General features: G+C 41.7%; 1 protein-coding gene across 27 annotated transcripts in view; it reads left to right on the forward strand.

The window, feature by feature from the left end:
* Clasp2 (cytoplasmic linker associated protein 2) overlaps positions 1-14,437 on the forward strand; it is a 182,605-nt gene that overhangs the window by 144,320 nt on the left and 23,848 nt on the right. For all 27 annotated transcript variants that reach the window (XM_032910953.1, XM_032910954.1, XM_032910955.1 and 24 more), the window contains 4 exons: positions 1,813-1,976; positions 4,022-4,100; positions 10,228-10,371; positions 13,150-13,293. In XM_032910953.1, the coding sequence (XP_032766844.1) occupies positions 1,813-1,976; positions 4,022-4,100; positions 10,228-10,371; positions 13,150-13,293 (531 nt within the window). The remainder of the gene's footprint in view (positions 1-1,812; positions 1,977-4,021; positions 4,101-10,227; positions 10,372-13,149; positions 13,294-14,437) is intronic.

The following is a 14,437-nucleotide window of genomic DNA, read 5'->3' on the forward strand; positions in this document are numbered from 1 at the left end:
ATTCACAGACAGTAGCTGGGAGCTCTTAAGCCTACTCCTGGAGAGAAACCTTTCTGGTCCTATGTTGGCGTCTGTAATGCTTCTACAGCTGATTTCCGGTGACCAGCAACCTCACAGTGCTCACTGAAAACTTAGTCCCTCCCGCTGACACCTGATTCTGTAACATGTGACTTGTTGAGGAATATAAAAAACAGCTGCAGCTTGCTGCCAAACATTTGCCAGATAGCCAGGAAGAGTGAGTGCCAGGTTAGAGTCACAAAGTTGCCACAAGCTATGTCTAAGAAAATTCTTTTTACAGTCTTCTGGGCCTAGAGAGCCCAAACAGGCTGAAGGGCAGCACTCAGCCAGCACTCGGTGGGGTCAGTTAGGAAAAGAATGGGAGTTAGAGGGGCTCTGCCTCACAGACACTGCTGGGTAGACAGCACCAGCAAACTCCAGCTGACTTCACTGCTGCCGCTTCAAATACATAGCATCTTAAGAAAATAGCTAAGGTGTTTCTTTTTTTCTTTTTAGCCAACTTCCAAGTGTTAAAGCTTAGTTCTAATTCTAAATAGAGGAAACTTCATGGCTAACATGAGTGGCAAATACTAGAGTTCATTACAACTACATAAAGGAAATGCCAGAAATATCATTGAGAATGAAACAGTTCCAAAGTAGCAGTTACTTGGGAGATTATGGAATATTTTATAACAGTAAAATGAATATAAAGTAGATAAAAATAAGCAAACAGAAGTAGCATGGTTTTAATCACCTGTTCTGGTTTTGATTTCTCTCAGTCGAGCATGAACATGAATGACTCTTAAAAACAGTTTTCTTTTACTTAAAAATAAGTCTTCCTGTATAATACTGACTTCTTACGAGGAACAGAACTTTGTCAAAGTCACTTTTGCAGAATATTTTAATGGGACATCATATGTGAGTATTAGTTTATCTTTCCCTTAAGTTTTGTTTTCACCTTATACAATATTGGTATTTTAATCTTGGAATCAAGTGTGAGATCCATCAGTATATGTCAGGCATGGTGCTCACACCTTTAATCCCAGCATCCAGGAGGCGGAGGCAGGAGGATCTCTGAGTTCTCGGGGCAGTGTGGTCTATAGAGCCAGTTCCAGGACAACTAAGACTACACAGAGAAACCCTGTCTTGAGAAATAAAACATAGAACCCACGGGCACGGAAACAATTAAAAATTAAGTTTTAATTGAATTTTAAATAGATTCTTTTAGTCTCAACTTTATTATATAAATACTTTTTGTTATTTTAGGCTATTTAAAATTACCTTTGGGGCAGTCTTAAAAAATAATAAATGTCACACCAAAAAGTTGATGCAATTTATCATCTTCAGAAACCTGAGGATTTCTAATCAGCGTATGGCTGTAGATGCGATTTCTACGTTATGATGACTATAAGTCAATGATTTCCTAATTTGCTCAGTACCATTCTTAAAAGCTGAGTGTCCTCCAAATATACACAGCAGCTCCTCCATTTCTTAGGAAACGAGTCTCAGTTTAACCAGCTTAAGCTGTGGCGTTGTCGATAACGTTAGGTGTGCCAGCCATTACGGGCAGTTTCCTTACCAAGTGATGCTGCATGGACTAGCTAACTGTCAGACTTCTGCAGAAGCTGGTCACAGCGCAGATGCACTCTTGTATCAGACTCCACTGAAAAGCAAGAGAGAGGGTTTTTTTTTTTCCGCTTGGCTGCCAATCGCTGTGCCTCAGATTCCTTTTTCCCATCTATTTCTGTTTTGAATTGAGCATAGAGGTCAATATTTCCTCTTTCTTCTTCCCACTTCCCCCCTTATCAACTACAGGTGTTCAGCATGTTTTTGGAGACCCTAGTAGATTTCATACAAGTCCACAAAGATGATCTTCAAGATTGGTTGTTTGTTCTGCTGACACAGCTGCTGAAAAAAATGGGTGCTGACTTGCTTGGGTCTGTTCAGGCAAAGGTTCAGAAAGCCCTTGATGTTACAAGGTAATGTTTTCTGTTTATATTTCAAGTTTAGCTGGTGATAATCATGAATACTTAATCCCTGTGTTGAAGTTTTATTAATACTTGTTTGAATACTTGAAGCTGTTAGCTTATCTTAAGTAAAATGTAAAGTGATGTGTAGTCCCAGCACTTGAGAGAGACAGAGGCAACAGCAATAAAGATAAAGCTAGAAACCTGGGCCTGGTGATGCAGGTCTTTAATCCCATCACTTGGGAGGCAAAGGGAAGCAGCTCTCTGAGCTTGAGACCATCCTGGTCTACATAGTGAGTTCCAGGACAGCCCAGGCTGCATAGCTATGTAGTAGGACCCAGCCTCAAAAATAAAAATAAGGAGCTAGAGTAACTGGTTAAGAACACTTCTAGAAGTCTAGGCTTCAAGTCCAGATACCTACATGGCAGCTCGCATCTGTCTAGAACTATATGGGATCCAATTCCCTCTTCTGGTGTGCAACTATACATGTAAACAAAACACCCATATACATAAAATAAAGAAATCTCATTTAAAAATAAATTAAAATAAGCATGTGTGTTTAAACATGTATGTGGGGCAGGCGTGGTGCCACTCATCTACAATCCGGCATGTGGGAATCAGAAGGATCAGGAGTTCAAGGGCAGCTAGGGTTACAAAGAAACACCCTCTTTCAAAAAGGAAACAAGACAAAGCACAAAGATTATTTTAAATAGAGCCAGGGACAGTGGCAAGCCCCTATAGTCCCTTTTGCTGGGACACTGAGATGGGACGATTGACATTGACATTTGAGGCCATGACATTGAGGCAAGGAATATAATAAAAGCTTATCCCCAAAGACAGCAAAGGCCAGTGATGCATCTGATAAAAGGCATTGGCTTTCAAGCCCTGTAACCTGGGTTTGATTCTTCACTACCGAAAGGCAGAGAACCAGCTCCCACAAGTGCACCATAGCACACATGTGCCCAGACACAGATAAATAAATACAAGTGAAAATGGGTGTTTGTTATGAAACAGGGTTTCTCTATGTAGTCTTGGCTGTGAACTCACAGAGGTCCAAGTGCTGGGACTAAAGGTGTGTGTCAGCAGCTGAAGAAAATTAAATATACAATTAAATGTACGTTGTCTTGACCTTTCAGGTAAAACATCTAACTGCACATGTGTGGGGTGAACTGAGGTTTAATTTTATGTGAAATTAAATACTATTCCGAAATGTTAGAGAATGTTTTCTCATGCTATTAGCTCTCCAGAACCTCCTTTCAGAAAGCTTTACACCAGTGGGGGCTTCTCCCTCCATGAGACCACTGTGAAAGGACTCATTTCACACACCCAGATATGAGGTTGAAATGAGTCTGCATTCAGTTGTTTAGTGGTGGTGGGTTTTGGGACAGAGTCTCAATGTGATGTGGCTCTGGCTGTCCTGAGGCTCACTCTGTAGACTAGTCTGGCCTGAAACTCACAGAGATCCTCCTGCTTCTGCCTCCTGAGTGTTGAGACTAAATGTGTGCACCACCACACTCAGCAGAAACTCAGATCTGAAGGAGAAGAACCATGTCTGAAAATACTGGACTTTTTATTTTTATTTTCTACTTTGTATCTCTATGTGTGAGCTGTTTCTGAGGAGGCAGAAGAGGGTGACATTGGCTGCTGTAGAACTGCCATTAGAGGTGGTTGTGAGCTGCCCACGTGGGTGCTAGGAACCAGGCTCTGTTTCGCTGTGAGGCAGTCTGTGTGCTTTTAACCACCAAGGCGCTGTCCAGCCCCAGAAGTGTGGACTGTTACTGAGTACAGTTTTCTGACTAAATACATATAGGACACAAGCAAAACACTGTTGTTTCTTAATGCTTTACTAAGTTCAGATGTCGTTATTCTTGAGCTGTGTGTGCTTCATGGACTGCCACTTCAGCTGTCCATTCTCACATGCCCTCTGGCGGCATGACATGTGGTGTTCTGTTAGGCCTTTCCTTTGGAATTTGTTAAAGTGAAGACTTGTCAACTTAACCTGCTGTGGGGTTGGCTGTTTTCTAACGTTTTGGTTTTTGGTGTTGTTCTTTTTTCAGGGAATCTTTTCCAAATGATCTTCAGTTTAATATCCTAATGAGATTTACAGTTGACCAGACCCAAACGCCAAGCTTGAAGGTAAAAATTTGTTTTCTTCTGAAATATTACAATGAATTGAAGTATTTTATTAATAAAGTTAGATAATATTTGTATTTTTGTCACAGAAGAAGCTGCTCAATCAGTAGGCTTTGTTTTTATAAACTTTCAGATAGTCACGCCAGCACTGCGGGACCAGCTTCACTCTTTTTGGAGCTCAAAGGTTTTTCTTTGGTTTTTCTTTTAGCCTGCATTATTTCTTCTCATAACTCTCCGCAGCATTTCTGATAATGCTCTGTGCATTGATGTCAGCACTAACCTTCCTAAGTCTTTTACACATGCACATACTTGATTTGAAATGTTCTCCAGAGGCTTGACCCGTCACTGGGAAAAGTTCTCTGGATAAACACATTTTAAAATCATCAAAAAATATGGTCATCTAAACCTATGCTGGTAATACAGAGTTACTTGGCAAGATCTTGTTTAATCTTACATTTCTGATTTCCCAATTCTTTTTTCTCTTAATTGTAGTTTTTGGAATCTGATAATTATTTGGGCAAAATATAGCATTGCCTAGGTACTGATTTTAGTGACCATACATACATACATACATACATACATACATACATACATACATACATGCATGCATAAAGTTTTTTTTATGCATAAAGTTTAACTCAGTTTGTTCTCCCTATCTGAAATAATAACGTTTTCTGTAATGTGAAATGGCTGAAACAAGTATAAAGTTTATACCAGAACTATATTTCTCAATTTGCTAGTTGTGTGAAATGTAAATAGATTCTATTTTATGATTTGAAATGATTAACATTAGAAAAGAAATAGTTTCTACCTGGGATATGACTTAATTGATGGATGCTTGCCTAGCATGCACAGAGCCCTACAAAAATGTTTTTCATGAGCTGATCCATTGAGATTAACGTCAGGAAATAAGGAGCACACTGCTTGAACAGGTCTTGTAGTTTCTAAGATCACCCTAAGATCCCTTTCCCCTTACATCTTGTGATGCAGTTATGCCTCAGAATCACAGTTATTCCTACAGGGCTGGCGTGCACTCTACACAGTCCCATCTTCTCAGAGCCACTATATAAAAGGGACCCCCATGGGTTTTTGTTTTGCTGGAGTTTTTTTAAGTGACATGCAGGTAAGGCTTTATTTAATATTAATGCATAGTGCAGCCCATACTACATCTAAGACAGTTTGGGAGGAGAAGGCTTAGACTCTTTATCATTGTTACCTATAATACTTGATTAACAAACGGTAATAAAGGATTTGATGCACGTCTGTAGTAGGTAGTCAGGAGCTGCTGAAAGTATGACAGTGTTTTGTGTGCCTGTGCAAATAAAGCCTGAAGTGATCTTTAGAAATGGAAGTCACATGTAGTAGTATAGACCTGTGATTCCCACATGAGGCACTGAGGCAGGTAGATGATCAGTTACTTGTCACTATGGGCCACACAGAGTTCCACGTAACCTGAGCTGTGACGCTGTGACCCGAGAGACAGGCAGTAGGAGAGGCAGAGTGAGCTTGCTGAAAACCTAAATGTAAAGACAAGAAAAAAACAGGGATGTGGGAAGCAGCTGAGAGAAAACAAGCTTCCTGTGGGCCTGGAATCAGATGCTGCTTTTGGAATGTGTGTTTAAGTTCAGTCAGTAGCAAAGCCATGGGAGCCATCTTTGTTATACTTTTAGACAAGAGGAATAAGTTATAATACTGCCGTACTTCATGCCCATGTGAGAACAACTTGAAGATGGCTGACAGGATTAATTATAAAGAACTCAGTCACGGTGGCTCAGCACTTACATTCAGGGGACTGGAGTTGGTCTCCCAGCAATCAAGTCAGGCAGTTCCCAAATGCCTGACCCCCAGCTTAGGGGGTTCATTAGCGTCTTCTGTACCTGCATATACATGGCATACACGTTCACATAGACCCACACACATACATGTAGATAAAAACTTTTTTAACCATAAGAACTTAAAAGAGATGAAAGGATAGAGCTCAGTGGTTCAGAGCAATCATCTCACAAACATAACCAGAGCTTGGATCTGGGCAGCCAGAAACAAGCACGCACGCACACACACACACACACACACACACACACACACACACACACACACACACACACACACACACGAGCACATATATTCACATAGAAACACATACACAAAATGCCTTAAAAGTTTTACCAGGTTGCTGAGTGTGGTGCACACGCACCTTTAATCCCAGCACTCAGGAGGCAGAGGCCAGGGACCAGTTTGCTCCATGTAGCAAATTCAAAAAGAGCCAGGCTACATAATACAGAGACCCTGTCTCCAGCTAATAATAATAATGGTAAATACAAAATGAAAAATAATTTAAAGGAGTAAATCTTTTTTAAAGAAAGAAGGTAGCGGTAGATTAAATAACAATACAAAGTTATTTTAATTAAATTAACATGCAGTTGTTAAATATTCAGGAATGGAATATTTTTCCAGCTTGACAAAGATGCTGAAGGATTACATGAACCTTTTCGACTATATAGTTTTGGGTTTTGAAGTGGAATGTATAGTTGCACTGTTAGTTACGGACTGCATGACTTGTGAGTTGTCCTACTAGAATGGGAATGTTTCAGTTGCTATGTTTCTGCGGTTGCTTGCTTATTATAGTTAACACCATGTGTTGCTGGAAACCTGTTAAAACTGCAGGACTTGCTTTGCATGATTATAAATGCCTTGAATCCCAGCACGTCAGAAGCAGAGGAGAATGCATCTCTGTGAGTTCAGTCCCCAGCCTGGCCCACATAGAGTTCCAAGCACCAGGGCTACATACTGAGATTTACAAAGTCTCACAGCAAACCTGCCCACACATGTAAACACACATACATATACACAACACCCAGAGTGCAAAAGAAACAATGTTAAAGGTGATTTGAAGTCCTGTTCATGTAACTATGCCAGAGTGCTTGCCTGACATTAGCAAGGCCATAGTGGATTTAATCTCCAGCAAGGCAAATAATAATAGTAATAACAATTTTTAAGAATAATGGCAATAACAACTTTAAAATAAAGGACCTCAAGAGGCTGAAGAGGACCTAGGCTCAGTTCCCAGCGTGTGCATGGCCGCACATGGCCTCTACAACTACAATTTCAAGGGATCTGATCATCTTCTGGTCTGCATGGGCACCAGGTATACGTATGGTGTGCATACATGGAGGCAAGTGCTCATACACATAAAAATAATCCATAAAGACAATCGCAGCACTCGGGACGCAGAGGCAGGAGGACATCTGAGTTCAAGTCCAGCTTAGTCTGCAGAATAAGTTCTAGGACACAAAGGAACTGTCTTAAAAAAAAAAAAAAGTTAAATAAACAACCCCGACCTTGAGAGAACTATCATTAATAATTGCTTACTAGAAGAATTAAAAATGGCTGAGCCTAGAAAGAAGCATGTATGCCTCAGAAACAGGCCCATTTCCAGCCCTTCAGCTACCTTTCATGCACTTTACATAAGGGAGTGAGTTGGGGGAGCCGGGGATGTAGCCCAGCTGGTGCCTGGCTAGACTGCACCAGGTGCTGGGTTCTATACCCGCACCTTATTTTTTTTTTTTTCAAATTATATATATATATATATATATATATATATATATATATATATATATTTTTTTTTTTTTTATTGAGTATTTCTTATATACATTTCAGTGTTATTCCCTTTCGGTTTCCGGGCAAACATCCCCTACCCCTCCCCTTCCTTATGGGTGTTCCCTCCCAACCCTCCCCCATTGCCACCCTCCCCCAACAGTCTAGTTCACTGGGGTTCAGTCTTAGCAGGACCCAGGGCTTCCCCTTCCACTGGTGCTCTTACTAGGATATTCATTGCTACCTATGAGGTCAGAGTCCAGGGTCAGTCCATGTATAGTCTTTAGGTATTGGCTTAGTCCCTGGAAGCTCTGGTTGCTTGGCATTGTTGTACATATGGGTTCTCGAGCCCCTTCAAGCTCTTCCAGTTCTTTCTCTGATTCCTTCAACGGGGGTCCTATTCTCAGTTCAGTGGTTTGCTGCTGGCATTCGCCTCTGTATTTGCTGTATTCTGGCTGTGTCTCTCAGGAGCGAGCTACATCCGGCTCCTATCGGCCTGCACTTCTTTGCTTCATCCATCTTGTCTAATTGGTTGGCTGTATATGTATGGGCCACATGTGGGGCAGGCTCTGAATGGGTGTTCCTTCAGTCTCTGTTTTAATCTTTGCCTCTCTCTTCCCTGCCAAGGGTATTCTTGTTCCCCTTTTAAAGAAGGAGGAAGCCTTCACATTTTGATCATCCGTCTTGAGTTTCATTTGTTCTAGGCATCTAGGGTAATTCAAGCATTTGGGCTAATAGCCACTTATCAATGAGTGCATACCATGTATGTCTTTCTGTGATTGGGTTAGCTCCTCAGGATGATATTTTCCAGTTCCAACCATTTGCCTCTTAATTTCATAAAGTCGTTGTTTTTGATAGCTGAGTAATATTCCATTGTGTAGATGTACCACATTTTCTGTATCCATTCCTCTGTTGAAGGGCATCTGGGTTCTTTCCAGCTTCTGGCTATTATAAATAAGGCTGCGATGAACATAGTGGAGCACGTGTCTTTTTTATATGTTGGGGCATCTTTTGGGTATATGCCCAAGAGAGGTATAGCTGGATCCTTAGGCAGTTCAATGTCCAATTTTCTGAGGAACCTCCAGACTGATTTCCAGAATGGTTGTACCAGTCTGCAATCCCACCAACAATGGAGGAGTGTTCCTCTTTCTCCAAGATCCTCGCCAGCATTTGCTGTCACCTGAGTTTTTGATCTTAGCCATTCTCACTGGTGTGAGGTGAAATCTCAGGTTGTTTTGATTTGCATTTCCCTGATGACTAAAGATGTTGAACATTTCTTTAGGTGTTTCTCAGCCATTCGGCATTCCTCAGCTGTGAATTCTTTGTTTAGCTCTGAACCCCATTTTTTAATAGGGTTATTTGTCTCCCTGCGGTCTAACTTCTTGAGTTCTTTGTATATTTTGGATATAAGGCCTCTATCTGTTGTAGGATTGGTAAAGATCTTTTCCCAATCTGTTGGTTGCCGTTTTGTCCTAACCACAGTGTCCTTTGCCTTACAGAAGCTTTGCAGTTTTATGAGATCCCATTTGTCGATTCTTGATCTTAGAGCATAAGCCATTGGTGTTTTGTTCAGGAAATTTTTTCCAGTGCCCATGTGTTCCAGATGCTTCCCTAGTTTTTCTTCTATTAGTTTGAGTGTGTCTGGTTTGATGTGGAGGTCCTTGATCCACTTGGACTTAAGCTTTGTACAGGGTGATAAGCATGGATCGATCTGCATTCTTCTACATGTTGACCTCCAGTTGAACCAGCACCATTTGCTGAAAATGCTATCTTTTTTCCATTGGATGGATTTGGCTCCTTTGTCAAAAATCAAGTGCCCATAGGTGTGTGGGTTCATTTCTGGGTCTTCAATTCTATTCCATTGGTCTATCTGTCTGTCTCTGTACCAATACCATGCAGTTTTTATCACTATTGCTCTGTAATACTGCTTGAGTTCAGGGATAGTGATTCCTCTGAAGTCCTTTTATTGTTGAGGATAGTTTTAGCTATCCTGGGTTTTTTGTTATTCCAGATGAATTTGCAAATTGTTCTGTCTAACTCTTTGAAGAATTGGATTGGTATTTTGATTACCCGGACCTTATAAACTGCACTCGGGAGGTAGAGTCAGCAGAAGAGAGAAGTCCAAGGCCAGCCTCAGCTACACAGTGCATTTGAGGGCTAGAGGCCTCGCCTTAAATCTAAAAAATAGTTATGTTACCCACTGCGATCCCAGGCTCGTCTTTCCATACCTTATTGTCTCACACAGCGACTATTTCCCCAAAAAGAAATGACTATGTAGGACTAGCCATCCGACAGCAGGCTCAAGGAGATGTTTGCTAGTTTGTTGAGGAAATCTTTAGTAGTTCATACTATGGAAATGGAGTGCTAAAAGTTCTAATGCTCATGAAAACAGGACTCCTCACTTTGCCATGTAAGGTGGTAAGTAACTGCACCATTCCTTGGGGGTTTTTTGTTACTAATGGCAATTATTTCTGATGCGTCACCCAGTGCCTCGTGTCCATCTCACTGCCCTCTTTGATTGTGCTTTCCTCAACAGGTGAAGGTGGCTATCCTTAGGTACATAGAAACTCTGGCAAAGCAGATGGACCCAGGAGATTTTATAAATTCCAGTGAAACTCGCCTGGCAGTGTCTCGGGTCATCACTTGGACGACAGAGCCCAAAAGCTCTGATGTTCGAAAGGTTTGTTTGAGTGGGATGGAGAGATAATTTTAGGTCTTTTTTCATTGATCTTTTCTTTTTTTTTTTTTGGTTCTTTTTTTCGGAGCTGGGGACCGAACCCAGGGCCTTGCGCTTCCTAGGCAAGCGCTCTACCACTGAGCTAAATCCCCAACCCCTCATTGATCTTTTCTTAGACACAAGCGTTGTGTTTATCATTCATCATCAGTGAGAACCTGGCCTTCCCTGTGCCTCGTTCACACCCTTTCCAGCTGTCCCTTCGACACAACCATCCGTACTTGCTGCTGTGCAGTCTGCTTTTGCTTTCTTAAAGTCTGCATTGCTTTTCATGTGCTCTAGTTCTATCTTAGAGTTAACTGTCTATCTTGATTTTCATTTCCTCGAGTTATGGTGTTTTAAGACAGTCTTATATAACCTGGGCTAGCCTGGAACTCACTCTAGCAGATGACCTTGAAGTCCTGGTCTTCCTGCCTCAACCTCCCAGGTACCAAGAATTCTGCCACATCATGCCTAGCTTGACTGAGCTTTTAAACATGTCTTGTTTGGTATATGTTAATATTGTTGGTATATGAATATTTTTAACATTTCTGCCAAGGGCTTATGGCTAGTATTTTCTGTTGACTCAAAAATATATAACTTGTTTGTGCTAGGAAAATGACTCCATTGATAAAGTATGTAAGAACTGAGTTTATATTCCTAGCACCTACATTATCAAAAAATCAGGCATGGTAGCACATGCCTGTAATCTGGGTGCTGGGAAGGTGGCAGATACAAGAAAACTGCTAGGGTTCACTGGCCAGCTAATCTTTCCTAGTCATTGAACTCCTAGTTCAGTGACAGATCTCAGAAACTAAAGGGGAGTTGGGGACGGTGGTGCACACCTTTAATCCCAGCACTGAGAGGCTGAAGCAGGCGGATCTCTGAGTTGAAGGCTACCCTGACCTTTGGTCTCACATGTGGACACACTTTAGTACACGTACAGATGCATGCACAGCTGCACACATAGACACACACATGTATATACCACAAAACAGAACAGAAAGCACACTAAAGTAAATAAAAGTGAAGGCATGGCATAATAAAACTAAGAGATACAGCAGAAGCTGCATCGTGAACAGAACTCAGGGTGCATAGATGTGTATGCAAACAAAACACTCACTCATACATGCAATGATCGTGTGAATGAGATAGAAGCGAGACTGGCACACACCTTAACGCAGAAGATGGAGGTGGTCTACCTAGTGTGTTTCCATCCAGCCAGTACTACAAAGTGAGACCTTTTCTCAAAGGAAAAAAACAGCAAAGAAAACTGCACCCTGACGCTGCTGCGTGACCAGCCACCTTGTGCTCCCACTTAACTGTCAGTTGTGAGCCAAAATAAACCCTTCTGTTCTTAAGTTGCTTTTGTCAGATACTTTGTGACAGCAACTAATCCAGCACTGGTAATAAATCAGTTATCTAATCAACCATCAATGACAGTGAGTCAACAAGAGTAAAGCAAACCTGAAGCAAACAGAAATTTGTAGCTGAGAATATAGAAAACAGAGATTGCACACAGAGGCGCATACCTTTAATCCAGCCCTCAGGAGGCAGAGGTGGGCAGTTTTCTATGGATTCAAGGCCAGCCTGATGTACATAGTGAGTTCCAGGACAGCCAGGGCTCTATACAAAGACCCTATCTCCAACAATAACAAGGAAGCAGCAGGACTGGTGAGATGTTCCAGCACCGAAGAGTCCTTGCTGCTCTTGTCAAAGACCCACATGGCAGCTCACAAATGGCTGTAATCCTCGTTCCTGGGGATCAGACAATGTCTGGCATCTGCAGGCTCTGCCTGCACTTGGTGCCCAGACATCCATTCCAGGAGCGTGCTGAGTAGTGTTGCGTTATCTGCATACAGCATGCTTTAGCTACTCTCCTGTTATATAGTCAGACTCTAAATGCAGAGTGCAGAGTGTTTCATAGATGGCGTCAGAAACGGCCCAGAACAAGGTGTGTGCACTGGACGTGGTCCTGTGGTTGAGCATCATCTCAGCCACTAAATTATCTGATTTGACTTCAGATGTTACAGAACACCTGACTAACCTTATCTTGAGATTAACTGTAGACTTTTTAGATTAGCTACTTAAGAAAAGACTAGGTCTTGCTAGTTAAAGAATCCTAAGAGCCAGGCCTGGTGGTGTGCACCTGTAATCCTAACACCTAAAGCAGAGGTGGGAGGGTCGCAGACTCAACGGCCTTCAGGACTCCCTAGTACAGTCATGCTCTGTTTTGTTTTGTTGGTTGGTTGGTTGGCTTTTTTTGTTGTTGTTTTTTCCTTCTTATGCTACCCTTATTTTTAATTATCATACAAAGTAGCATGTTTCCATATGGCATTGTCACGTGTGCTTGGGTTTTGTTAATTCCCCCTCTTCCCATTCCTGCCCTTACCCCTGTGTTGTCTGCTGCCCATGTCTTTTTCACATATTGAGAAAGTTTAAGTTTTGTCCTTTATGATCATTTATAGGGAAACATAAAACAGTAGTGTATGTTGTAACAGTAGTGTATGGAATAACCCTGCAATGTTTGTCGTTACCCTCAGAGTCCCTTCCTAACTTTAGAAAATAAAAGGTAGTTTTTATCCTCTCAAAGAGAAAGAAGTTATGAAAGTCAAGGCTTGACCATCACATTTCTTGCTCCGTGGGAGAGAGGGTGGAAGCTTGTGCTGTCGAGGAGGAGAAACGGAAGCCCTGGAGAGCCAGCATGCAGCTCATTTACTTTTTTACCCCTTTGTTCCTTTGTAGGCAGCACAGTCGGTGCTGATTTCTTTGTTTGAACTCAATACCCCAGAGTTTACAATGTTACTAGGAGCTTTACCAAAAACTTTCCAGGATGGTGCTACTAAACTTCTTCACAATCACCTTCGAAACACTGGCAATGGCACTCAGGTATCCTTACTTGTTTTGTTGGCTTTGTCTGCTGTTATGGCTGATTTAACAATGGTTGCTTTGCTTTGCATGAAGTTAACTTGATTTTACTATGTGATTTTTACATCTGCATATGGCAACCGTTTCTGAGCAGGATTAAATATTGCCTCGGGAAAAATAGATTTTCTTGAACCTATGGTGCTTTTTTATAATTTGTGTACTCTGGGATAGAAGTGAGCAGTGGGCGGTTGGAAGGAGAGACACATGTGAGCAGTGTGTGTCCAGGGCACCGGCAGCCTTAGAGTGTGCTAGAACTCTAGGACCACTTCTTGTTTGAGCACCAGCCAGGGTGACTCATCTCAAGCCAACAAGTAAGGTTGAACAGAATCATACCAAAGAGTTACAGGCTCGTTGGTCTCTGGGTGTCAGTATGCAGGACTTGGTTTTGAGGAAGTGAACTATGTAGATGTATGTGTGATTTACATAAAATGGCTAACATTGAATGAGAGTTTTAAAGGAGGGGCCTTTGATAACAAAGGAGAGTGAATGAATGCAGGTGAACTTGATGGCAAGCTTAAAAGGATGAGTTCAGGGTTGAAAGGGATGCAGGATTTTTAAATATGGCAAGACATTTCAAAACCCAGTTATACATGACTCAAAGGTGTAAAATGCTGGACTCCGATGGTTACTGACTCAAGACAGTGACTCCAGGTTGGTGGTCTCATCCAGATGGGATTCCAGATGCATGCGTATTCTGGAACAAGCTTTAGTAAAGAGTTACAGAGACATTTCAGAAGCTCCTCAGAGATAGAAAGGTTTCCAAGAGAGGAAAAGAGGCATCAAATTTCTTGTCTAGAGTTTTTATAGAGCTTTGGCAGAGAATGGACAAGTCTGGGTTGGAGTAATTGCTATGAGATTAGTTAATTCTCTGACGTATTGTAGACCAAGATAATGAAGCACCCACATGGTATTTGTGTGTCCTCCCAGCCCAGCCAGAAAGATGCTGATGCACAGTTTATGTTCTGCCCACCCAGTAAAACATGGTTGAAGCCCTCTGTCCATTTCTAACCTCAGATTTGTTAATGACCTTGGTCTTCCAGCTGTTACTTCTCAGATGTTGTCTGACCTTGCAGGGATCTCAGTTGCTAACTCTGTTGAACTCTGT

The sequence above is a fragment of the Rattus rattus genome, chromosome 8 (assembly GCF_011064425.1).
Source record: "Rattus rattus isolate New Zealand chromosome 8, Rrattus_CSIRO_v1, whole genome shotgun sequence".
Classification (NCBI taxonomy): domain Eukaryota; kingdom Metazoa; phylum Chordata; class Mammalia; order Rodentia; family Muridae; genus Rattus; species Rattus rattus.